The sequence below is a fragment of the Bradysia coprophila genome, unplaced genomic scaffold, assembly GCF_014529535.1.
Source record: "Bradysia coprophila strain Holo2 unplaced genomic scaffold, BU_Bcop_v1 contig_24, whole genome shotgun sequence".
Lineage (NCBI taxonomy): Eukaryota > Metazoa > Arthropoda > Insecta > Diptera > Sciaridae > Bradysia > Bradysia coprophila.
The window spans coordinates 8,566,952-8,594,037 of NW_023503501.1; the positions used below are offsets into that span (position 1 = coordinate 8,566,952).

At 35.4% G+C, this 27,086-nt stretch overlaps 2 protein-coding genes across 3 annotated transcripts in view; one reads left to right on the forward strand and one right to left on the reverse strand.

The window, feature by feature from the left end:
• The first annotated feature begins 1,856 nt into the window (after positions 1 to 1,856).
• On the forward strand, positions 1,857 to 6,750 carry LOC119077744 (acyl-lipid (8-3)-desaturase-like). Of its 2 annotated transcripts, none has more exons than XM_037185023.1 (4): positions 1,857 to 2,166; positions 5,511 to 5,843; positions 5,908 to 6,080; positions 6,143 to 6,750. In XM_037185023.1, the coding sequence occupies exons 1-4, from the start codon at positions 1,911 to 1,913 to the stop codon at positions 6,647 to 6,649; spliced, it is 1,269 nt and encodes a 422-aa protein (XP_037040918.1). In that variant the 5' UTR covers positions 1,857 to 1,910; the 3' UTR covers positions 6,650 to 6,750. The 2 variants fall into 2 exon arrangements, with proteins under 2 accessions (XP_037040918.1, XP_037040920.1); XM_037185025.1 differs by having other exon boundaries at positions 1,875 to 2,166; positions 5,529 to 5,843; positions 6,143 to 6,680.
• A 19,891-nt stretch (positions 6,751 to 26,641) lies between these two features.
• LOC119078162 (dynein heavy chain 10, axonemal) overlaps positions 26,642 to 27,086 on the reverse strand; it is a 30,410-nt gene continuing 29,965 nt past the window's right edge. Inside the window, exons 71-72 of the mRNA XM_037185637.1 lie at positions 26,934 to 27,080; positions 26,642 to 26,875 (exon numbers count right to left, since the gene is read on the reverse strand). Coding sequence (XP_037041532.1) covers positions 26,729 to 26,875; positions 26,934 to 27,080 — 294 coding nt within the window. The 3' untranslated portion in view covers positions 26,642 to 26,728. The remainder of the gene's footprint in view (positions 26,876 to 26,933; positions 27,081 to 27,086) is intronic.

Here is a 27,086-nt window from a genome sequence, read left to right on the forward strand (position 1 = left end):
TTATCGTTGTTAAAACAGCTAATTTCACGTTTCTACGAGCGTAAGCAAACATGTTGACAATTTGGTGCATATGACTTAGCCATTTTACCTCAGCTCTCTTACCTTAATTGAATTTGCGAACACGTACACGACGCATACGTATGCGCGCGATAATATTTTTTTTTAATAATTTATAATAGACGAAGAAGCTCGGGTTGTATGTTAATAAACTTATTATTGTTAAATAATGCTAAGTGAATTGAATATTAAATTAAAATGAAATACAATCACAATTAATATTAACAAATAATTGTGATGGAATAGAGGATGACACAAAACAAAAAAATGGTTGGTGCAACGTTGTTTTTTAAAGAGAATTAGTGGCGTATAATGATTAAGTGAGGGACGTTGAGAAGTTATTTATTTTGCTCGAGTTGGAGGGCAATGTCAAAATGAGAGAAATTTCATCACAGCACATCAAAATGAATTTTTGAGAGAAAACTGTGTACTAAACGGTGACAAAATTGAATCGTGTTCAATTTTTCATCATAAATGGAGACAAAACGGAATGAAAACGGAGAATTTTTACGTAAACGAAGCTATAAGCACGAAACGCACTGCACTCCGTTTACTCACAGTTTACACTACGACAATGAAGAGAGAGAGAGAACAGTTTTCCTTGTTATTTTGAAAACGGCTACCAAAACGGAGTGACTGCGAATCGGTCCATATCGTTTACGCTAAGGCCTGATTTCAACTTACCAAAAAAGTAGTCTGAGTGAGAGACAGAATATATTTTTTCAATTTTTGCTTTGTTTACTTAACAGGTCGCTGTCATGCTGCCTCACGGCTCGCAAGAGGAAGTTCTTTTTGTTGAGTGGAAACCATTTTTAAAACAATGGAAAGAGAGAGAGTGGGAAGGAAAGCATTTTTCATTGTGTATAAACTCAGTGAAATGCGAATCAAGCTTTAAGGTGCCAGCGCACTTCATTGTTTTGGGTCTCCGTTTAGATATTGCACATGATCACCGAGTACTTTTTGTTGAGTGGAATGGAAACTTTAAGCTTTTCAGCGCTTTAAGATTTTTCGTTTATTTAGAGTTTTGTCAAGTCCAAGTAGAGAAGCAAAAATATTTGATTGCGTTCAATGTTCTTTTTTCGAAAAAGTCACTTCATAGGACTGTATCCTTGGGTCAAACGAAAAACAACTTAACCAAACATTGAGAGTCACAAGTCCTTTTGACGCTAGTCACATGAGTTTAAAAAAATTCGAATTTCGGAAAAATGTCCTGCAATCCCTGATAAGCTATATGAAATTTAAAAAATTGTGCCTTTCAAATTGTCATTGTTTATTGGATGGAGTGGGAGGACTATTTGGTCGAATCAAGTATTTCCTCCCCTTCTCTAAAAAATAAGTTAACTTTGCCTTTCAATGTTTCTACATAGTCCAAACATTTTACCATTTAACAACAATACTCTACCATCCAATCCTGAATTTTTAGCAAGGATGGGATTTCTATCAATACCATGAAAAACTTCAGCGTTACCCAATGATGCAGATTAAAAAATGAAATAATTGAATGTACATGTCCTTGTTCTTTGAACGTTTAATGGTTATTAGAGAACGAACTTACTTTTGGGATCATTTGCGGTATTCTAGATTTTCTAAAATTACTAAGAGCTTCCGCTAAATTTACTGCTAAAGAAAACCATATTAGCCCTTATCTCGAAAGACAGCCAAATATGTTACATTACATTTTCGTTCGCCACTCGAGGACAAACGTGCTTATGGAACGGTACCCAAGCATTTTATTTAATTTCTACGTAAAATAAATTTTATTAAACCATTGCTGTGACACCACAATAATTTCAATATTTTTTCAAATTAATTTTATTAGTCGTAAACCAACCATCGTTATAGCTGACACACAAATGGAATCGCTTGAAGTGAAGGATATAAGTGGAACCACCCACACAAAGGTGGAACGAAAGGAAATTTTGTACAGCGGATACTTCTACGATGTCACTGAATTCATTAAAAAACATCCCGGAGGAAGAATCATTACGTATTATACTCAAACAGGTGAAGACAGTACAGTTGCAGTACAGCAATTTCACAGCAGATCCATGAAACGAGTCAACATAATGATGAACACTTTAAAGAAACGACCAGCATCAAGTAGTGAAAGTACACAACATGCAGCTAGAGTTGTTACAGTCGAAGAAATTTAGTTTTCGGGTTTTCCAAAGGTATTAATCTTATTTAACCCACACTTTATCCCACAACAATGGAATCCACAAATTTAAATTTAGTTAACTCAGCGGTCGCAATGACGGCGCTGCAGTCACGATTTCAAAATGTGATATAGGGTGGATAAACTAAATTTTGGTTTTGGTTACATTTTCTCTTGGTTTTTAATTATTACATCAGGCTTCTAAATTAAGAGTACCTTTATGCAATATAAACCGTTTGAGTTTGAAAAAATATGTTTTGTATCAGTGAACGATATAGGAAAGCGTTCAGTACGTCTCAACATACAAAAGAACGTAAAATATAATTGTACATTTAGCCACCCTACGTCCGTCATCGCTTCTATTGTCTTCAAAAACATATTGTGTGCTTGTCATGAAATGTATCAGACGTTTGTTTATTTATGTGTCTCATCTAAAATGCTGGCCAGCAAAATTTTGATCATTAAATTCAACGGCAAAATTGATCTAAATGTTAAAATAATTGTGAATAATAGTGAAGCTAATGTGGTTTTGTTTTCTCTTCATAAAGGAATTTGCATCAGTTCGATGTAAAGTGCGGAGCACCATTAGAAAAAAAAAAACTTGTCGCTGAAGAATGATCAAAAAGTTGCTGGACGCAGTAGCTACAATTAATGCTTTGCAGGATATAGAATAAAAATTAGAGAAACACCAAGAGCCGTCCATTTGAAATCTTCACAATCATCATTTCAACTAAAGGCTTTTTTTTAAACGAAACGCAGATTCGGAACATTCTTTTTCGCCAAATTACAATTCGGCATAGGAAATAAATTCAACTCTTTGTATAAGTGAAGCTCATGATTGAGCTCAATCATGAAAACAGAATCTGGTCAGGAATAAGATAAGAATATGAATATATGACGAACTTCAAAGTTCCTGATTTATAATCCTGAGATGCCTGCTCATGCAATTATGCGATTTACGATTTCCAAAGAATTTTAATATCAACTTTTAGACAAAATAACAATTTCCAAGTCTGTTTTCTATTTGATTTATTTGATGTATTTCCGACCTCGTTCTAGGGTAATAAAATTTTCTGTGGATTATTTGTAACTTCATGAAAATATTAAGATGGAAAACCTCAGAAACATTCACATAAAAATTATGCTTTCCTAACTAATGTTGAAATAGCCTTTTTGCACTCATTATGAACTTAGGAAAATAGCTACTGGGCAGTCGAGACGGTTTAATTGTAGTCCGAAATTATATTTTGGCTTCGTAGAACACAGATAAACACAAGAGAGAGGAATTATATGATATGCAGTACATACTGTCCCGTACAATCTTTTTCTAAATAAAAGTTATAGTCAAATCGACAATATTGTATTATTTGGCGATTTGTCATATTTTGGAGTTTCTTCACACTTTGGCGATTTTTCTTGACAATTCATCATATTTAGTTGATTTGTTAAATCATCAAGAAAAGTCTCAGAAGTGTGAAGAAACGCCATAAAGACAAATTTTCAATTCTCTATGATCCTTGGAGTTTCTTTACTCTTTGGCGATATTTCTTGGTTTTTCTTCACATTATGGCGATTTTTCTTGTTGATTTAACAAATCAACCATAATGATGAATTGCCAAGAAAAATCGATAGAGTGTGAAGAGAAGAAGAGAAAAACGCCAGAGTGTGAGGAAACGCCAAAGTGTAAAAATACGTTTTTGAAATGTCTCTACATTATCTTTCGTAAAATGATAGTGTCCTCGGGATCTTTCGTTAAAGTATGAATTCCCTAGGATCGAACAAGATGCCGTTACCTGACGTAAAATAAGAGTTTCCTTAGGATCGAACCAGGCAGCATTTCGTAACTTTTATAAAAGGATAGATTCACTAGCTTCGAACAAATAACGCCTTTTAGATAAATTTCGTAAAAGGATACATTTCAAAGGATTTGTTTAATCACCACGAAGAATCGCCAAAGTGTGAAGAAACGCAACAAAGACAAATTTATCATTCTTTGTTTTTGCCGGCGTTTCTTCATCCCTTGCCAATTTTTTATTTTTGGCGATTCTTCATGGGAATCATGATTAATGACGGCTACGAGCGTTAGCGAAAACGAATGAGATGTTCCGATCCGAATCTGCGAGCGAACTTCCGTTTCGTTAAAAAAAACCTTTAGTTGAAATGATGATTGTGAAGATTTCAAATGGACGGCTCTTGGTGTTTCTCTAATTTTTATTCTATATCCTGCAAAGCATTAATTGTAGCTACTGCGTCCAGCAACTTTTTGATCATTCTTCAGCGACAAGTTTTTTTTTCTAATGGTGCTCCGCACTTTACATCGAACTGATGCAAATTCCTTTATGAAGAGAAAACAAAACCACATTAGCTTCACTATTATTCACAATTATTTTAACATTTAGATCAATTTGGCCGTTGAATTGAATGATCAGAATTTTGCTGGCCAGCATTTTAGATGAGACACATAATATATATTATGCACCTGTTGCCACGATTGGTATTTTGACGCGTAGGACATTATTGCCATAGCCGAAGGCGTGGGCCATAATGCCTATACGTCAAAATAACAGTCTGGCAATAGGTGCATATCATATTTTATCTGTCGAGAACAGATATATCGAGATAAACAAAAACTCCCTAGAGGGATAAGCTCGAGATTATCGTTCTAGACAGATAATAGTTATTTACGTATCGATTGAGCAGGCCGAAAGAGTTACGTATTAAGTTTTGTATGCTTGCTACGAGGACCGAAAGTAAAGAAATGTCAATTCAAGGGGCGAAAGCGAAAGCTTTCGCCCCGCGAATTGACAGCTTTACTTTCGGTCCTCTTAGCAAGCATACAAATAAACAAACGTCTGATACATATCATGACAAGCACACAATATGTTTTTGAAGACAATAGAAGCGATGACGGACGTAGGGTGGCTAAATGTACAATTATATTTTACGTTCTTTTGTATGTTGAGACGTACTGAACGCTTTCCTATATCGTTCACTGATACAAAACATCTTTTTTCAAACTCAAACGGTTTATATTGCATAAAGGTACTCTTAATTTAGAAGCCTGATGTAATAATTAAAAACCAAGAGAAAATGTAACCAAAACCAAAATTTAGTTTATCCACCCTATATCACATTTTGAAATCGTGACTGCAGCGCCGTCATTGCGACCGCTGAGTTAACTAAATTTAAATTTGTGGATTCCATTGTTGTGGGATAAAGTGTGGGTTAAATAAGATTAATACCTTTGAAAAACCCGAAATCTAAATTTCCTCGACTGTAAAAACATGTTTACATTCAGTAATGTCTCTGTTTCCAGTTGGATTGAATGCAGAACAGATAGAAAAAGGTCGCGTTCTCACGGAAGATTTCACAAAGCTGTATCTGGAATTGAAAAGCGAAGGGCTATTCGAACCGTCTTATACGCACATTTTTCTACGAATCGTGGATGTGCTTGTTATGGCACTGGTTGGATATTCATTGCTTTGGTCGTCAATTCATTCTATTAAAATCATTGGCATGCTCATATTTGGTTTGTCACTCGGCCGATGTGGATGGATCCAGCATGAGTGTGGCCACAATTCTATGAGTGGAAATCCGAAAATCGATCGACTTATGCATGTGATTTTCATGGGTAAGCAAACTACTGAAACAACACGTCGTCAATTGCATCGAACTCTCATTACAATTCGCAACAGGTATAGGAATGGGACTATCTTCTACGTGGTGGGCACGACAACATAATCGGCATCATGCAATGCCTCAACGGTTAAACTATGACGTCGACTTGAATACTATGCCAGTTATAGCTTACAGTGCTAATGTTGTGAAAAATTCCAAAGATGGCAAGGGATTTATGATTCAAAATCAGGTTAGGAAAGCGCGTCTGCATTGAATTCGTCATACGTAAGACTAACCTATTGATTACCAAAGGCTTACATGTTCATGGTGATTGACACACTACTCATAGGATGGCTGTGGAAGCTGTATCTTCATCCGAAATTCGTCTACCAACGCAAATACTACCTGCAAATAGGCGCAATGATTTTTCACTGGCTACTGCTCTACCACATCGGTTTCTGGCCTGCAATTATCGTTTCGTATATCAAGGACACTTATTTGCTGGTGAACTTTACGTTGAATCACACTTTCTTGCCGACAACAAGCGAACCATTACATTGGGTTGAATTTGCTCTCCTTCACACAGCCGATGTAGAGCAGACTACGTGGTGTGACTATTGGATGGGATATCTGAATTATCAAATCGAGCACCATTTGTTTCCAACAATGCCACAATTTCGACATCCGTTGATCAAAGATCGAGTTAGGGCTTTGGCTGAAAAGCACAACATTCCGTATATCGTTCACTCATATGCAGGAGCGTTGCGGAAAGTGTTTCAAAATCTGCACGACGTTTCAAAGGAATTGAAATATTTGTAAATTGACGAGAAATGAAATGTTTTCTACCGAATTTGTGTACAAAGTCATGTCGGATAAATATATTACCAAGCAGTGAGATATCATTGCATAGATGAGATAAGCACAACATACCCACTGATGACTTAGGCGCAAGGTCTCTCTCCCACCCACTCACATTAAAGTGTCATGAATGTTGTTCTAAGAAAATTTCTTATGGATTAAGTGTGAAATACTAAATTCAACAAAGTTCACCACAGAAAACCTAAAATTTCCAAAATTCCCCAATTTGAAAACCTGTCCCAAAAACTGTCAAAACTGACTTCAGATATTTTTTTATCCGCCTTCGGCAGGCTGTGGCATGTCTTCAAAGAACGAAATTACGATTTTTTTCGAACTTCTTTTACTGCCCCTAAAGTTAAACAGCTGAACTGACAAAAAGTCTTCAAAATCTCACCTGTTCCGAGTAAATTTCTCATCAGGTAATTTAAAATGACTGTCACAGCTGTGTTTTTCGTATGGCTTTGTTGAAAAAACAAGGTCTTGTTATGGGTGAAATTTAAGTGCCCAAATATATCGAGCTGCAACCATCAAACTTTTTCATTTTTACCCCGAGATATGTAACGGATTTTATATTCAGGCGGACGAAAAACGTTACATTTTCTCACCAAATAGAGTGCCAAAACAAAATCAATTTTTCCCACTCTTTCTTCCAACATTTTTCGTTACAGTTGTGTCAACTTTTGCATCCTTTGACCAAAAACATATATTTTCAACCGCCTGGGCCAAAAACACATCTTTTTGGTTCTAGTGACATAATATGCTATTACTTGCTGAAGGCGTCGAAAGTGCATGATCTATGAAAAGTACGGGTTTCGACCCATATAGCATGCAAATAACTGTTACTCACTACATACTGTAATATCGGGTGGAAACACAGTAGTGGTACTGTATTGGACCTGCTTAGGCAAAAAAATCGTGCATCTTACGAAACAATGATTTGATGTTGTTCCGTATCGATTCCTGATTCAAAATTGATGTGGGTCAATGTCGGCATCTCAATCGTTCACCCGTGAGCGGCCGTTATGTCACTTCTTTCTATGGTTTTTCATTCGTAAACGAGAAGAGGTTAGAAAAAAGTCCATTTTTTTTCGTGCAAGTTATTTTAGGATATTTAGGATATAATTAAAAATGGTGGAAATATTGGTCAAAGTCGAAAAATATTTTTTCTCAATCGCTGAAAACGATAGAAAAGACTGCAAATTCACAAAAACTTTCTTCGGAATGTTTATATAGAATTCAAGGCACTACATTTTCGTTTATTTTTGTTTATTTAAATCGGTGAGCTCGTTCCAAAGATAGTTAGTAACAGTGGAGTTACCACATGCTCCTCCAATGTTTTTCATGTAAAAATACATCGAAATTGATATTCGATTTGAATTAATAATTTGATAAATAATCATGACTATCGACTGAAAGTTGTATTTTCTGTAAATTTCATTTACATTGAAACATGCTCCCACTTCTAAAATTTAAGGATTTTGAAGGATCTCTGAGTTTTAGTCGATTCCCTTCAGGATTGATTGAAATATTGAGGTACTGCAGAATTTTAAAGGATCTTTAGGTCTTTTTGAGTTGTATTCTGGACTTTCAGGATTATTGGGGTACCTAAGATGGTCATCCAGTAAGTCCAGAAGATAATTGATAGAATCTAAGAAACCTCAATGTCTAGAACTGTAAAGATGGTAAGGAAGAATTTTGAGAGCCAATAATCCCAAAAGTCCGGAAGGATACCCAGAACTTGACAAATCCCTCGAAATATCAAATTACCCAAAAATTTCCCGTTTCTCCACAATATATCTTTAAATTTAAAAAATGAGAAACGGGAGTGCCACGTTAGTGATCTTACTTCTTCCTAAAATGAAAAAAATATGATTGTTGGTTGGTTGGCTCGAGTGCATCAGAAACAACTGAGAAAGTCATAAAACAAACATAGGAATTTTGATAAGCGATCGAAGGAGTAAATACAGCAAAAATCTTTTAAAATGTAATAATTTTTTAGAATTCAATTCTCTCAAACTAGGCCCTGTTTTCAAATGATCCCTCTGACTAAATTAAACAGTATCGCATCGTGCGTGTGTATACTCGTAGATTGCAAATGCAATAAACCTGGTTCTTGTTATCAACCCGCGAAAACAAAAAGCAATAAGTAACATAATTTGCCATAAATCATTGCTGTTTATGGATTCAGACGATACAATTTGTAATGTCCAATACAGTGAACGACATCTCAAATGTCTCACTGTCATTTTTTTCAGAGAATGTCATTGTGAATTTGCAATGACACAATAAAATTCTCAGAAAAATTTGACAGTGAGACATTTGAGATGTCGTTCACTGTAATGATTAACAATCAGTAAAATACCAAAAGTGATTACAATTTTCATTTAAAAAATCAATTTAACTTCCGTCGTAACACACCGCTCTCTATAAAGAGTTTCCAAATGAATCAACAAAGCTACATCATGATCGGTTGATTAAATTTATCATTAAAATTCCCAGCAACGACGAACCAAAAATATGTCGATACATAACGTTTAACAAAAATTTGTTATTTTCCATTGTTATCTCTAAAATGCATAATGCCATTCCGAACACACACACACAAAAAAAAACATCGTAAAAAATGAGATTTTGTGGAAAATAATTTGATTTATGTAAATCAACGTTGATAAGCATTGGGAAGGAAGTCACTTCTGTCACACAATATTTCATAGTCAATAGCATTATTTCAGCCATCTAAATCCCCAATCCTTCTCGGCACACAAAATGATCTGGTTCAATATGGTTTCCATTTTGAAATAAAGCGATTATAATTTACAATAAAATGTTTATACATTTATGCACGAAATGTGCTCGCTCTCATGCTCATATTTTTCATCCATCCGTATTCGTCTCCAAAATATGTTTCATCCTTTACAATATCTCATAAATTTTATCGCTGCTATTGTGATGTAGACCTGGATAAATATATATTCATGGAACCATACAACAAGCCTCGCTCATCGTAGTACTACATACTTTCATGTCTAAGTTGCGGTATTATATAAATAATGTGTGTGTTTCATCTATACGGTCTTATGATTCCAGGTTATGACTTTGTGTACCCTTTTTGCTATAGTTATCGTTGCTATTTGACTTTCAGTGAACCATGTTTAATATTCATAATGTCACCATGCTCTGCTGACGTTGAGAGTAGTTTTGTTTTAACATCTGAATATGATTCACCGGAAAACAGTCGATTTTTTTTGGAAAAAAATTGTCTTCAAAAACAGACGGTACTACATAGTTGTGGATTCCCGCAATCGATGACAGGTATATTGAAACCTTTTTATCCTTAGCATGAGCGAAATTTCTTACATGCATATTATACATTCCATCTCGCAAAATTGGTTCAATCGACTTACAGAAGGTTCGACAATAAATAAATTAAGATTGGCGCGTGATGGATGTATTTATTACGTTGGAAGCACGGAGTTTCAAGCAGGGACTACTTATAGGAAAAGATTTTTTTTCTCCATATTTTTTCGACTTTTCTAGATTTCCTAGATCCTAGATTTTTCCATGTTTTTCCTAATTTTCCCGAAAAAATGTTTTTGAGAAAATTCAGAAAATTGTTGAAAAATTCGTAAAAATGTGGAAAAAGTAAGGAAAACATGGGGAAATGCCTGATTGCATGAGGTTTTCAAATTCAGCATTCAACCTTTTTCTCCCTCATATTTTGGGAACAATAATGTTCTGGGAAAGTGATTTCTACACGTGTCCGAAGGTTCTCTACCCGAAATGTCATTAATGTCATAATATTCACAATTTGAGTGTCATTTTTAGAATTAAAGTGGGTTAGATTCAAACACGTCATTCTCAGATGACGTGCGGTTATTAACCGACTCAATGGCGTAATGGTTAGCACGTTCGCTTTCCAATATTCGATTGAGTTGTCAGTGTCAGTGGTTCAAGCCTCAACCAGGCCAGAGAAAAAAATCGGTTGCGTGTGTAGAGCTGTCACATGGCTTACCGGACAAGACATTGTTGGGAGCTGCCGGTATTCTACTCCTACTGCGATTTAGTGGGTACTGCTATAGGTACTAAGGCGCAATATTCAAAAGACCTTTAAAGTGTAAAATACTTAGATGCCGTGGTTCGGAATTCTCGTTAAGCATGTGGTGCCTAGTGTTAGGTCATTACAATATCATGTAAAAGTACCTTCACTAGCAATAGCAGCAAATGGTAGCCGAATCTGTCACTTAAAATGGGCCCTCCCGGCTGAAAATTTGGATAATTTGCGCACGGCTAACTTCGATAATTTCACATTTATTCACTGAAAATTAACAAATTTTTTTATTTTTTTTTAAATTTGTTTTTTTTTGGTGATTACGACATTACGCGAGATAAAATCGCTTCGCTCGTTTCGTCAATCTCACGTCTGGTGCGCAAAACAATCCCATTTACTACCTTATTATGAAAATAGTTTTTTCTCACTTCCGCCTTTGTTGTGAAAAACGTTTTGTTTAACACAGGAAAAAAGTTGGAAATTGCATTTTCTCGGGTGAATTGTGGCCCTTGTCGCTACGCTCTAGAACACCATGAAAATGCAATTTCCAACTTTTCTTCCCTCGATGAACAAATAACAATTACTGCCCTTCCGGGAAATGAGTCATTAGGGAACGTCAGCTTTTTCGACGCTAATTTACAGTCAACCGGAATTTTCACCGATGTAGCTCACACCAACGATAATAAAGAATGAGTTTGAACCAGCATTTTGTTATGGAAATTCGTAAATCTGATTAAGCGATATTGAATGATACAAAAATGACACTTTACCATTAGAGGTTACACCTGCTTGTGGTGTACTGATCTATCGAATATCGATTTGTAAAGTGAATACATTTTGCCAACTCAGTGTGGCTTGCTTCCAGCCACGGCAGAGTAAAATAAACCAGGCAGAAGCGGTTCATTTTCGAAACGTCAAATTAGGGACCTAATACACTGTACGAAAATGAACTCAAATGAACACTGATAAGAAAGGGCTACTAGATTATTCAGGTCACTAGTCAAACCAGCGCTCCTGCCTGGTTAACTTTACTCTGTCGTGTTCCTGCACGTGCTTTGTGAGAAAAATAACGTACGTAATTGTTCGGAACTTTGTAGTTTGCCTTGTGTGGTTGCTTCCATCGCCTTCGGCTCGATCTTCACAAAATAAAAAGTTCCAAACAATGACACACACACACACAACACATACACAGAAGAGGTAAATTTTTGTAGTGGTGCACTCGTATCACGCGAACTATCGTGTGAGCCATAGCACTTACGTTCTATACCATTGAATATAGTGTGGAATTTTTCGTAGTTTGACCAAAATTTTACCAAAAAAATCTGCGTCGCATGTGGCAGATAAATTTTCTTGCTGGTCTGTTCCTCAACATTTGCCACTTTGCGACGCATTATTCGATATTCGATATTCGAACTTGACGCATTAAAAAACACCATTCACGTAATTAAAAACTTTCAATGCTAGTGTTTCCCGTACCACTGCTTTTGTCTATATTTCATTTTGCTAATTGTTCGACGCCAAGTTTAAATTAAAGATTAAAAGAACAAAAATTTTCCTTCATTTACATACTTACTCCCATTCTTTCAACAGTTGATTTGGTAAAGTTTTTGCTAATACTTTTAACAAATTCACGCTTAAAAAGTGCTCAAAATGTAGTTTCATTCCATTAAATTAACCGAAGCTGTAGCTTGAGCAAACATACGGTAAGGAAAGGAGGAAATTTATTTGAATAAAAATCATTCGAATTTAGAATGGCAACTTGAAAAGCCATGTGGTAATTCACTTACAACAGTATAGTAAACACCGTACGTTGAAGAGCGCTTTACAATACAAAACCAGAATCATTCCTATAGTTCCTATACAGAAATCATTATTACAAACATGAATAGGGAGTTGTGTGTTCGGGTTATGTAGTATTTTAAAGTTAATGTTAATATATGTAACACATCCCATGTATGTTGTGTATATAAACACCACAGCTATCTATATACAGCGAAGTAAGACTAATAATAGATTTAGTGCTGTGCAAAACTCGTCAATTTAAAAACATAATGAAATGTTGAAGCGTAAGGATGTTAGCAAAGCTCCGTAGAGTGTCCTTTTTAGTAATACTCACATTTAATTGAGTGTAGTTGGGCATGACAATACTATATTTTCCATTTTAATCCCAGAAGAGAGCACCTAACATATATGCATATATGAATGAGAAAACAAAGTGAATAAAAAGGAGTGCGCCATTAGTCCCCAACACTACCATTTCGTTCTATTTAAAGTGATGCCAAAATGTTAACTGCTAGGTTCGTGCTGACGTCCATCAGCCATAACATAAAACATTTCTATATATTCATAGCATGTCGTTTTGTAGGGGATGCTCCATTTCGTCGCATATTTTGAAAATTCTTGAATGTTCATCCAAAGTCTTCACAACTGACAACTGTCACTATAGTTCTTTAATAAGTACAAGTGCACCACGACGACAGAGTAAAAGAAGAGTCGGTATAAAGAGATAGAAATTTTGGATTGAAATTGTAGGTCAACGTGGGATTACTTTCGATATGTTAGGGGCTGTAAGGAAAGAACGTATTACAATCCCACCGGGATTTAGATTTTTTTTCTCTGTAACAACGAAGAATCTTGGCTGGTGTGGTATATTCATATAAATAAATGAAGTGCCTCACTACATGCAGTAGATGTCGACACATCTATTAAAAAAAGTGATTTGTTTACCGAGGGGAGAAAATAGTAAATTCTAACAAGGGAGATGTTTGCGGGCGAGCGAACAATTTCGCTCGAGTTAGAATTTCCCATTTCTCCCAGAGGTGCACACATCGATTCGCCATACCATTTTCGAAAACATAAACAAAGTGACGGATCGAACAAGAAAAGTTTTATTTTCTACACACGGGAGAGAAAGTGCTCCATTTTTCTCACTAGAAATCTCATTCGACCAGTCGTCAAAAAAACGCAATTTTCTCATTGAGTGGAGAAAATATGACAAAACAATGCGCGTATGAAACCGTTATTTGTTTACCAATTGGATAAATCAGGAAATTCCACCAAGAGATGCAATTTGCTCAAGGTTGAATTTCCTATTTTCTCCCTTTGGTAAACACATGTTTTTCATGGTAGCGTTTTGCGAAAATCGGCATTTTTGTTCACTTTGAAGAAAATGAAATAATAGTACTTTATTTCATATGGAGTGGGATCCTCGAGCGACAGCGAGAATCCCACTCCATATGAAATACAATGCTTTATTGCATGAGAGAAAACAAGACAACAACAACGTGTAGCGTGAATGACAGCTAACGAGTAATTTCTCATTTAGAACTCTAGGGAAGTAATTTGCTGTCACAACATCACTCTAATGCAATAAAAAACGTTTTTTTGTTATTCAACCATTTTAGGTGAGAAAATGATCTCACCCAATATGGATAATCCGACATTTTAGGGGAGAAAATAATCATGACTCTCGGAATGACAACAAAACGCCATTTTCACAACGCTTTATTATGTACAAAAAAGGATTTTCGCATCGCAAGCATGAAAAGTGCTATTCTGAAAAGCAAAAAAAAACACCGATACTTTTTCATATCAGCATTTGACGAGACACGAGTGTCTCAGACCACAATTAATACACTCCTTCTATGTAAACACGGTCGTCGTTGCATTATACTATTTCCGTTTATGTTCGTTTTCAAATGACGAATATTTTGTTCGCTTATTTTCAAGCATATAAGCTACGAACTGCCAAGGGGTTTGATGAAAAAAACCATTCTCCTATTCAATTACATGAAATTTGTTTTCCTTTTCGGTAATTTCCTGCCTCTTGTAAATTACCGTATCTATTGCGTAGATATGATATTAGTCGGAGCTTTCTATTAAAATGCATTGAGATGAAATATTACTTTCCAATTGGACAAATACATGAGGACAATACGACAAGTCCGTTGTGCTCTGGCGGAATAAAATCGACGAATTTACAAAACAATGAAAACAAAAAAGCTTCCTTTTGAAAATTTACAAAAAAAAAAAAATTCAAACTACACGGATATTTACTATGCCATGCATATACAGTGACTGAATAAATGATTTAAATTTGGAATATGTATACAATACATTGCTACGTATACATAACATACACTGAGGTTTACATATTGCATATAAAACAGAGTATGATATTATGAAAATTGTGTAGCTGGCAAATTTTCCATTGACCTAAAAGACAAACAGTCATGCTGTTTAGTACAATGTATGTTATCGGTACATAATAATATATTTATATTTTCCAGTGGGATGCAAGGAAAATGTATCCGAAATCAATACACTTTTCATGGCATTATGGCCCGATTGCGTTATCTTATTTAAAGAAAACAGAAATACGAAGAAAGAAAAACGAAATATCCGAATAATGTACAAAGTGAATTAGCCTTGCAGCGTACACACAAAATATATTAAAAATAAGACGAACAACCCATTTTCCTTATAAATAAAACATCGGTTTGTATTTTGAATAAACGCAGCACAAGACAACAACAAAAAAAAATCTGGGGACGACAAAAAAAAGGCAAAAAAATTTGCATTTAACGAAGGACTGTGTAGGATACTACATTATACACTACACAGTGTGTATAGCAGAAAACTTTTATTTTATTTGAAATCAGGCGTCGATCTAGATACGGTTGTGTAATGTTTCTAAGATTATATAAATGTGAACGTAATTTGTTCTCTCTTTTGCAATGCTTGTTATAGTTGTTTGACAATTTAAAGTTTCTTTTAAAATTTAATTAGAAAAAGTGAATTATTTGAAAAAATAAGCCTTTCAAAATGGGAAGAAGATTATCATTATATCTGTACAGAGGCGGGTCGTCGTCGTTGCAGAGTTTCTTCCCGGACTGTTATTGCGCTTGTAGTGCATTTATTGTATGTTTTTTTTTAATTAAAAATTAATTGCAATAAACGTTTAATAATCAAATGAAACCACCGCGCCTAGAGCTGTTTTTGCACGATGCAAACATATTATTGGGCAAACACACAATATTTACGGGTCAGGTGTTTGTTGCGAGCTCAGCATACGAGAGAAGAGTACAGAAGATTGAAAAATAGGAAAATATGCAGTTTTGCTTGCTTCCTCACCATAAGCTACTGTTCTACAAACCCTAGCCGATTTTCTTAAAAATTAATTATTTTGTTTCGTCTTCTTAATACCTTTCATTTGACATATCGTACACCATTTTTGAGCGAAAACATCCAGAGATATGCTCGAAAAACTATAGTAAAAAACAAGGAAAATGGGGAAAATACGCTTAATAGCCACTGATCGACCAACCAGATATCCCTAAAAGAAAAATATTCTGATTCGTCTCGTCCAAACCTTTCATTTGACATATTGCACACGATTTTTGAGCACGAAACAAAATATTCATTTTTTTAGAAAACCCGATCTGTACAACAGTAGCTATTGGAGAGAAAGCAAGTTAAACTACATATTTTTCTACTTCTCCAGGTTTCCCGCTAATTAATTCGCTTGTTTTTGCTTGACTTTGAAATAAGTGGCGTATTTCGTTTCAGCTGATACACTCATACAAACAAATATGTTTCAATGTCTTCAAACGGTACAAAAATGTAATTAACCTGTCACATACGGTTATTCATCTGTTATCGATAACGGCGACAAAAATAATGCCAAATCTGGACAATGTGGTCCTTTATATAGTAAAATGCATGTTAAAAAAATTGAAGTACAAGATTTTAAATCAACCGAATAAAAATACTTAGATCGATGGAAGTAATAGACCCGATAATAATACTGGTAAGATGCTTGCTGTATGTAACATGTGAAAAGAAATAGGCTACGAAAAAAACAAGTCCTACAATGTAGGACCTACAGTTACAAAAAATTAGGAATTATCACATTTTTGTTTTATGGGGAATCATCTGGTATTTCTAGACCCACCGGTTCTGATTGTATAAAATTTTTGAATCTTTTCCCAGGCGAAATTTTGTTTTGTTGCACACGTATAACGATCGGTTTACTGGGACAAAAACAAAAAAAAAACATAGGTTTGTTCAAAGAAGGTCGTATGAATTGTCAAACATCCTCATCGAATTTGTAAGAAAAATTACGTAGGTTATGTTGCTGTGGATGAACCCTTGTCGTACGTGTTGTCAAAGTTCGTGTTTAAAGTTACTTAGAACAAACCTATTCCATAACAAGACTGTTAAATTTGTGGTTATAGAAATCAATGAAAGTGTAAAACAGGTATGGTCTATTGTCCGCCCGGAGGACATAAAAAATTGATTTTCGTACTTAAACGCACTCATTTTTATATTATTTTGACATAAAATGTGAGTGTGTTTAAGACGAATTCGCCGATCGACCATACCTGTTCTAGACTTTCATTGCTATAAATTATATAGAATCTGTTGAAATCGAAAATGTAATAATTCTTTAATTTTTTTGAGTGTATGAAGTCAGTCAGATCATGGCGAAGACGTGATCGTTATCCAGAAACAAAACATCTTTCCACCCAATTTTTTAAAGGAATTTTAGTCTTAAGTACATTGGAGGATGATAATTAGCTTAAAGTATGTCCCTGACCTTGCGGTTTCTTTGAATAAATTCTCAAAATTCTATTCAAATTTCATTGAACTCCCAAAATGGCATATGCCTGTCCTGATAATTCATCTCTTTTTTTCGCCTTATTTTTAATTTTAATTTTCGATTATTATAACTTACTCCATTAAAAAAAAAGTTGTAGCTACGGCACTGCTTTCTGTTGACAGAAGAAAGTTAAATATCTTTAGATTTGAAAATCCAGATTAAAGATAGTCTCTAGAGCTTGTGACGAATGATGCCATCATGGGGAAAATGTATTACGAATGGAATGTAGAAGTTTACAGACCGTGAGCCCACGTGCATTTTCATCCCTCAACCGTCCACAGAACGAGGTTAATCATATTTCTCAAAATGAGAAACATTTTTTCCACGGTTTTTGCAATTCAGAGAAGGGCTTCTAAGGTTTTGAACACTATGGATGAATTTCAAAAAATAAATCTTTGTCGGAATGTCCTGCATTGCATGACAAGTTCAACTTCGCACTAATGATTTTTCGATAAAAATTTTATTTTTACTCTCCATGAGGCAGGGTTTTATTTTGGATTTCTATGATATAAGACGGCTGTGGTGAGTGTTTTTGACAACGCTAAATGAGAGGACCTGAAGATACCAAGTTCACCTACTTACGAATTAGATACCAATGTAACACAAAGTACATAGGCTCTCAATCTACCAGTGCTATTACTTTAAGCGTCTTACAAGAGATGCAAATAGATATAGACTGAAATAAATCTTTTTGAATCGGATCGGAGAAATTGGCATCCACATACACTCGCACACAAAAAATGTATTCTCAAAGTCGAAAAATCGCTTGAACTTTATACAATAGAGGTCAACAGTCAATTGAATATTGTTATCAGCTCACCGAAAAGGATTTCATCTTTCAATTTCTAATCGTGAATCCAATTTATCACGAGCTTTTATGAAAATCATTTTTCATTTCACACCACTATCCTCGCCATTACAGTGCCAATAGTTCTGCCATTGCCAGTCAGAGCCTAAACTGGAATGGTTTCAGTTCGTCAGTGTACTATTTTCCATGTAAATATCAAAATTATTCATCGCATAATATCGTAAAATGCAAAATATTTCAGCATAAAACGAATGTCTGGTTAGCTTATAACGATTAGTGGATTCATGCCAAGCATATTATATGTTATTATTGCTGGATGATGTTACCCGCACCGATCATCACATATGTTTTACTATTTTTTAATGGACTAAGTGACTAGACTGTGTATTATTATATATGCACAAGAACATCGCAACCTTACCATCATCGTTGGAAATGGTATCGTCATTCATCATATGGATATAATAAAAAAAATTTGGCAAATATGCTTGACTTTCGTAAATGTAGGTCTTATCACGTTGGTATAATAATGGACGAGTAATGTGAGAATATTCACAGAAGGATATCGTATGTATTATTTAAAGAATAAGTTAATATGCGACCGTATGCGACTGGTGTAGTGTTGACGTTGACATGGATTTATTTTAGATTAGACTAGAACTGCTAGAGACTGAGGCTATGTAGAAGCAAAGTTAATAGTATTTTACATGACTACAATTGTTAAATGTTTCCTATGTGCAGAATGAGCACCAGCTGGATCTACTAACACACACTTATTGTATGATAAACAATCAAAACACATTATTTACAATGTGTTTACTTAATTCATACGTTTACAATACACAGTGTTTTCTTCAGCTAGTGCTTATTCTGCACATAGGAAACTATTAGCAATTGTAGGTATAAAAAGATGAAAAGTAGAGTTTTCGTGTGAATTTTGTTGATCCGAGGCGAAACCGAACCGTACTTTTCATGTTTCAAGCACTTCTTTCGACGCCCTCAGCATGTAAAATCCATTACATAACTCGGATAAAAGTGAAAAGTCTCGTTTTCGTGTGTTTATTGAACTCGGCTTCGCCTCGTATCAACAAAATTCACACAAAAGTCTACTTTTCATCTTTTTATAATGACTAGGTAATAGTTATTTACGGATCGATTGAGTCGGAAGAAATGTCCATGAAAGCTTTCGCCCCGCAAATTGACAGCTTTACTTTCAGTCCTCTTAGCAAGCATACAAAATACTATTGTTTACCGAGGGGAGAAAATAGAAAATTCCAACAAGAGCAAAATTGTGGCTCTCGCTTCGCTCTGGCCGCAAAAATCGCTCAAGTTGGAATTTCCTATTCTTCCAACGGTGAACACAACGTTTTTCGTGCATGCATGTTGTGTTTTGACATTTTTCTTCACGAAACTAAAATATCGATTCGCAATACCTGCTTCGAAAGAAGAAAAAAACTGACAGTTCGAATGAGAAAAGTTCTATTTTCGCCTCACGGGAGAGAAGGTACTGCACTTTACTTTCATTGTAAACAATCACTCTTCGAATTTGATCGAGAATTGAAATACGACTCTTTTCAGCACTCATTTCAGTATTGTAAAGTGACTTATTTCAGCACCCGTTTGATGTGATATTACAACACTCAAAGCAGTGTTGAAATGAAATTCGTATGAGTTATTACAGCATTCGTTTTAAAAAAATGCAAAGCAACGTGATCGATCAAATTCGAAGAGTGATTGTTTACAATGAAAATTCTGAATTTTTGTGCATTTGTCTATTTCAATTCTCGCTTGGCACAAAGCATGATGTGTTACACGTATTGTAATGAGATTTTTTCAGCACACGACCCAAGTTTTCCTTACGAGCGGAGCGAGCTGAAAAAATCAACATTACAATACGTGTAACACAACATACTATTAAATACCCAATTATCTGTCAGTCAAAAATACTCCATAGGCGATAATCTCTGTCTAGACTTGTCTTCACTTGTGTATGGTAAAACGTATGAGAGTTAAATTTGACGAGAGATTAACAATTTAAGATCGGTCTTGGCATGCTTATCGCTGGGAAACAGATTTTAAAGTGACTGAATGTCATATTTGCATATCAATCGTGTACTCATCGTATTAGCACCCATGCTTGTTGGTATCATTGAAAAGTTGAGGCTAGTAGGAACGAGGGTTTTGAATTGTTTTAGTTTCGAGGTAGGAGAACTCTTAGAAATTCTTCGACATAGTCCAAATTTTGAATTTTTTTAAAACTATCTCAGAGTAGATGAGTTCTCTGTCCTCAAATTAGACCGTGTTTGCAGGTACTTTTAGTATTTGGAGTACATCGTGGAGCATGTCATTAGTTTATGTTGATCCGTATTCAGCTATGAAAGCATGGGTGGCGCCACTAGAGAAAGGTGCTAGTTCTATGTTGAATCGAAAATTCAGCTATGAAAATGCCGCCACAAGAGAAAATGGTAAATAAACTCACCAGTCTTGCCCTATTCCAATGGTGTAAACTTTGGGGAGGTGACGTACACAGAGATACGCATGTGAAACACCAAAATTGATATCGATTTACAAGATTGTGTCATGGCGTGTTGATATTTAAAAGCGCAAAACTACCCCATTACCACCTAGTTATGAAAATAGCTATTGATGTGGTTTTCGATTCTAGCATTCGATACCTTTCTAGCAAGGAATATTCTCCGACTATTTTGGGGAAAATTAGTGAAAATGTGTGAAGACTTGAGAACATTTGGAAAAATGTTTTCCCAAAAAGTAGTCTCTGCTTTCTAGCGACAAAAAAATTTTTCCTCCGGGAAATTTGTCCCATTTCGGTAGCCTGTTTTTCAAAAGAATCCCTCGAAATATGTCTTTACATCACATCGTGCCAAACTGAACGAAATGTAATTGAAAGTGGTATGTGAGCAAGGTGTCATAGTACCACCACATATAATATTCAATTTAAATGTGAAGAACTTGTCGTTGAAGAACTTTTTGAAACATGTTCGAGTTTTCCATTCAAGTCCTCACTTGTAATTACTTGAAATTTTTCATCAAACATCTTGATTTAATTGAATTGTGAACGGTGGTGTGTAACCACCGAACCACATTTTCTGTTTTATGAAGCCACTCAATATGCTTTGACATAAAAGCCTCTTTACCGATGACATCGTTGTATGGTACAAGTTTGGTGGAGTATCTTCCGTATATTATAATGAAATCAATGAATTTATATTTGCTCTCGATTTGCTACGTATATATTTACATGGCAACGTAAAAGCATTGAAAATCACTTCAGACACAAAACTGACTCGGAAATGGGGTTTAGTTTGTCATTCTGCTTATTGAATTCTATTAAATTAAATTTGAGAAATTTCCTCTTGATAGAGCCTCTGACTCATGTATCAGTTACTTTAACCCAGAAAATTTCCAACTTGTTGAATGTGAATGAGTTGCAATTGAAAAATAATTGAATCAACTCACAAAACTTCTAGATGCAATCAGTGGCGTATGTGTTGAGTATACGTCTTTTTAACGGCAATTTTTTTTTAAATCCATTTTTCTACAAAGTGAGAAGAGATACGTATGGAGACACACGAAATGTTTGTCAAGTCATTTATAAGTTTCGACATTCAGTTGGAAATATATTCGCAACTTAAAGTCGCCACACGAACATATATAATGTGCAAGTCACGTGTATGGGTGCAGTGTACATTTCATACGAAATATGTTGAGATAAGTTGCAGTCGGGGTGTTCTCAATCAGGACTTCACCAAACAAAACAAACGAATAGTCACCATATTAAGCGTACGTGTGCTAACACTTATATTGCAAAAACTCGTGAATCTATTGAACGTTGCTGATTGGTAGCAGTTTTTGGGAAGTAACAACTCGTAATTGAAGAAAAAATGCTAAAAATCCTGCCCATATTATGATTGAAATCTTTTACTTCATCTTTTAAGCATACGTTTTCTTATATAAGGACGAATTAATCACAGCTTTTCGTTTATTCCTGAAGTCATCATCGATAACAGATGATAGCCAAACTCGGGTATTTGGGAACTCGTAAGGTAGAGCAGTATCGAGAGTTTCGTCATTGTATTCTACAGTAAGGTGGGCTTTCACTCAAACAATCATCTATTCGACTATTGGTTTTCTTAATCGATTTTTGCGAAACTTTACTGACACTCAGTAAATGTGATTTATATGCAGAAATTAACAACAGCAACAGCCCAACAGCTGACTGTCCACCAGCTGGTGCACTTGATTACTTTCTTTACGCGCCACATGGACATATAACTTCTAAAATTCTTTCACTTTTGAATTTTGTCAAACAAACTATGTTCAAACGAAATGACTTTGCAAAACGTATTTTTCCTGTGTGGTGATTTCGAAGAAAAGAATTTTAGTTACGCAATAAAGTTCAACAACTGTAATAGTATCCCACGATTTAATACTTCACATCTAGTAAGGAAAACAACCTCATTTCGCAACTATTATGAATGTTCGTTGTAATTTTTGTTCAAATGCTGAAAATAAATCCCCTTTGATTTCGCAACTTGTTACATAAATAACTATTACGCGACTAGGAATAAAAAGATGAAAAGATTTCGTGTGAATTTGTTGATCAATAAAAGCACGAAAGCGAGACTATTCATCTTTTTATCCCGAGTTATGTTATAGTTATTTATGCATTCGAGGTGCTGAAGTCCTTTCTAGATGTGTAATTATAATACACATCGTGAGCCTAATAAAGCACTTTTCATCGAGTTGCATACAAGTTTGCAAATTTTGCATAATAGATTTTATACGCTGACGGCACGCCGCGGCATCAGAAGAAGTGCTTGAAACATTAACATAGAAAGTACGGTTTTCGACTACGTAGCATGTAAATCGATGTAAATGACACGTTTTTGATCAACAAATATCAACAAATTACATGTTGTCAAGACTGACAATTTACTCCTTTAGTTTCATAAATTTCTCATTTTTTTCGCAATCTCTGTATCCAAGCATAAACTCGGAGAGGAATTCGGGTTTATCTTTGCATAGACACATAAACTATAATATGCACCTCTGCCCAAATGTTCATTTCGACAAGTGGGATCGAGATCCGCACCTTCGGCTAAGGATCGCAATCTCCAACTCGTCAAAATAACATTTGGATAGAGGTGCTGATTCACTCAAAATATAAATTCTTGGGTACACTTAAAAAGTCCATTCAAAAATGTTGAAAAAGTGGTTTCGGATGGATCGCCGACCGAGACAATGCCTAGTGTACTGGTAGTACTCGACCTCCTCTACAACCTCATGCCAAAAGCTAAACTTAATAATTTGTCTCTCAGGAAATAAAAGTCAAAAACGAAAATGTCGAACTTTCGATGTTAGAAAACCTCGACAGACACACCTTTTGGACCATCGGTTTCTTTGGCAGTTTTGTAGAGTTTTTAACGCTCTACATCCTGCTAGAACATTGTTTTCAGAAATACTCTCAACTTTCCGAGTTATGACCATTTGAAAGTTAAAGTCGTCCGGGGGGACTTCTTCCCGGGCACCTTCGGATCCATCAACCATATGCCTGGAATTAGTTTTCAATGATCTACGTTTTCCGCACACAGGCTATCGCGGCCCTTAAAATTCTAAAAATTCGATACGCCCTATTATGCATAATGTACGTTTTACGACACAGAGTCATATAAAATACAAATAAATTTCACCGCACTCTAATAAGGGAGTATCGTGAACTGGGGCTGGGCTGAGTCACAACTGGAATTGCTTAGTTTCGTGACAATTTTCATTTAGAATTTTTATTGCACTTAAGGCGTCAGTCGTTTTTATAGCTTTATCTGTTTTGAATTTTCGTTTTTATCTATTCATTTTACGTAGCATACCACTGCTAATAGCATTAACCACACTTTAAGACGTCAAAGCTCCTCCAAATTTCGTAACATGTTACCCTTGTAAGTGTTGTGATTTTAACTCGCACGAATAAAGCATAATAGTTGGGTCCCTTGTGTCAATCCCTCAGGGATTCTTTTGAAAAATGACCTGCCACGGACACATTTTCCAGCAGATTTTTTTTGTATGTGTAGATTGGTCACTAGAAGCCAATTTTCTTTTCTTTTTTTTGAAATTCATCTACGCGTAGCCTAGCGAGAGTGATCAAAGGAAATTACTTTTCCAATGACACCTCACACGACCATGTACGTGTCGTGTAGTAGGAGAAATGTCCATAAGAAAAGTTATGTTTTTGACTTTCGATCACCTCTCACTAAGCGCATAAGCATCGACGAATTTTCAAAAAAAAAATATTTTTAGCTTCTTGGGACCAATACCTATCTGGACACTTATAAAAAAAGTCCGCTGTAAAATGCGTGTGGTTTCGGCAGGACATTTTCAAAAGAATCCCTCTCTGTCTCTTTCGAGTTTTTCAGTTAAGAGTGATATCGCCAAAACTCGAACCAATTTTGGTGAAAATAAATACAATGGTTCGGCGATCCAGGCAAGCTATAGCTCGTTTGAATCGTCTTTCAATGGGGGACTGAAGTTTCAATAATTTCGATAGACAACATTATTCTAAGCAACAAATTATTCTAAACTATCGCAAAATTATAAACATTTATATTTTTAATTAATTATTTTCTGATTTTCAAGGATCAGTCAAACATAAAAAAGACTATACGTCTCTATATGCCTCTCTTTTCTTCTCATGTCATTTTTTGTTAATTCTCTCACGAAAAAGGTTTGCTTTTAGGTTGAATTTGGGTCGTAGCCGTAATTCAAATATGAATTAAAAGTACAAAACTTGAAAATTCTGTAATAGTGTAGAACAATTTTTTGTTTACAATAACATTCTTAATCAAAATACAAAAAATGTCAAAAGTTCAATGTCCCATTCTAAGAAATAGGGATCTTTTAGTTTTTCGGTTGGTTTCCTATTTTCGAAGTTCACGCATGAAAAGTTGTAGCATGTCAAGGGGTGGTGAACACAGTTTTTTGATGATAGCTCGAGATAGACTCGTTTATAAAAGTTGAAATGTTGTAGGAATATTAACCTGTGGCAGACCTTCATAAAGATAAAACTCGTAATCATCGGCATGGGCCGATATCCATTCTGGACTTATGACTAAAAATATGGTGAATTTTTGGACAGCCCTGCTGGCTTGCAACAGTGTTTATCCGCGGAACTGACTATAGGGTGTTGTAGCTGGACTTACCATCTTTCATTCCACGTATAAAACACCACAGATAAATTGTGTTGCATAAAAATAGTCGAGGTAAAATGTCGCTCCAGTAGACCCAATATTTTTCAGTGTTTTCAATTTGTTTTTGTTCTTCAAACAGGCTGGAGCGATGGGAACGAAATAAACTAAATCAAAATTACATGTTCAACTCGAAATTGTCCTGAACTGAGCGATCATAAGCCTTGAAAATGTTGCTTTCCTCCAACTTGGCAGTAGGTGGAATGCCTCATTTATTTGACTTCACCAAATGAACAGAAACTGAACTGTTTGCTACGAATATAGGTTTATTGTGAAGCAGAGATGCACCGTCCATTTACAGTCAATAAATGGACATCTACTAAAGGAAAGCCTTTAGTCTTTACTTCGAATGTTCTCCGACTAAAAACACACACGACACACAGTTTCTTAATCCGTTAATGTATTGACCGTGACTATATTTACTTCAATGCGGTGTACCATAATTCTATCGTACAAATGATTACACACTGTTACAATAAACATAATGACCTACTCCTATCTCACAGCCTCTTATCATTGACATCTTGTTGTGTCAATCTCAATAATATGCCTCTCACCGATCGGAAAATAGATTTGCTTCGAATTCGAAACACAATACGTTTGTAATCTACATATAGCTAACAAATGAGCACACACACCGTCATCGAATCAAATTACCTACAGCCAAACACCACAAACATCAAAAGCAACTCCGATTTCCCGGTGGAAAATTCCATTTGCATTCGGCAGTCCAATTACAATTAAGCAAACCATGTGAAAGAAGTCGTTATCTTCATTTATAGATAAATGTGCTGTGTACAGTGTACATTACGACAGTTATTGGTTTCATTGGAGCTAGTTCGTTATTGTAAGCTCAATACAACTTCAAATCGATGGTAAAGCATTATAATGGGGGGTGCTACCGTAAACTCTCGTAGGAATCTTTAACTGCTTATATATAATCAATTGGAATTTATTCACAAAGGCGAGAAGGAATTAAACGACAATTTAAAGTGTTGAAAAGCAAGGCACTTGACTGCAGCCTTTTTTGCCTATAGTTGCAATCACTTTTTCCTTTGTCCTTTGTTCAAATCTGTTAACGTTTTTCTGTTGAACATTTAATTAAAAACAAAAAGTGCAACGCAAACGTTTTTATGAACAGCTTTGTTACCCACTTCTACTTTTGTAAAAAATACTGAAATTACCTCCGTTCCAAGAATTTTTTATTGGCTCAATTTTTAATAATTCCTTTTATCACATCCAACGACATTCGCGAGAAAACGAACCATTAATCAGCATTCAGTGTCACGCAGACACCTTGCAACACCCAATGACTGATATCACTCTCGGTTCTTAAATCCGCCTCAAACACCAATCCCACACCCATTGCATTCCGACGCTGAGACGTTGTGTACACGGGAGCACAGAAAGTATTCTAAGAAAGTGAAAATATTGTCTTCGGCTTCCCGTTCTTTTAATAACAACAGACTAACCTGCAACAGCAATCGATGAGCTTCGATTGGAATGATTGACATAATTGGCAACGGCTCGACCAAACGTTTGGGATGTGAACGAGCGAGACAGTTGTCGGCTATCGACCATCTGGCTCCCTCCAGATAAAGTCCACACACGTAGCATCCCTGATT

Excerpts from the sequence above, each read along its gene's own strand:
- LOC119077744 (XM_037185023.1), top strand. The coding sequence starts at position 1,911 with ATGGAATCGCTTGAAGTGAAGGATATAAGTGGAACCACCCACACAAAG. Across the intron at positions 5,844-5,907 it reads TATGCATGTGATTTTCATGG|GTATAGGAATGGGACTATCT; the intron begins GTAAGCAAACTA and ends AATTCGCAACAG. Across the intron at positions 6,081-6,142 it reads GATTTATGATTCAAAATCAG|GCTTACATGTTCATGGTGAT; the intron begins GTTAGGAAAGCG and ends TGATTACCAAAG.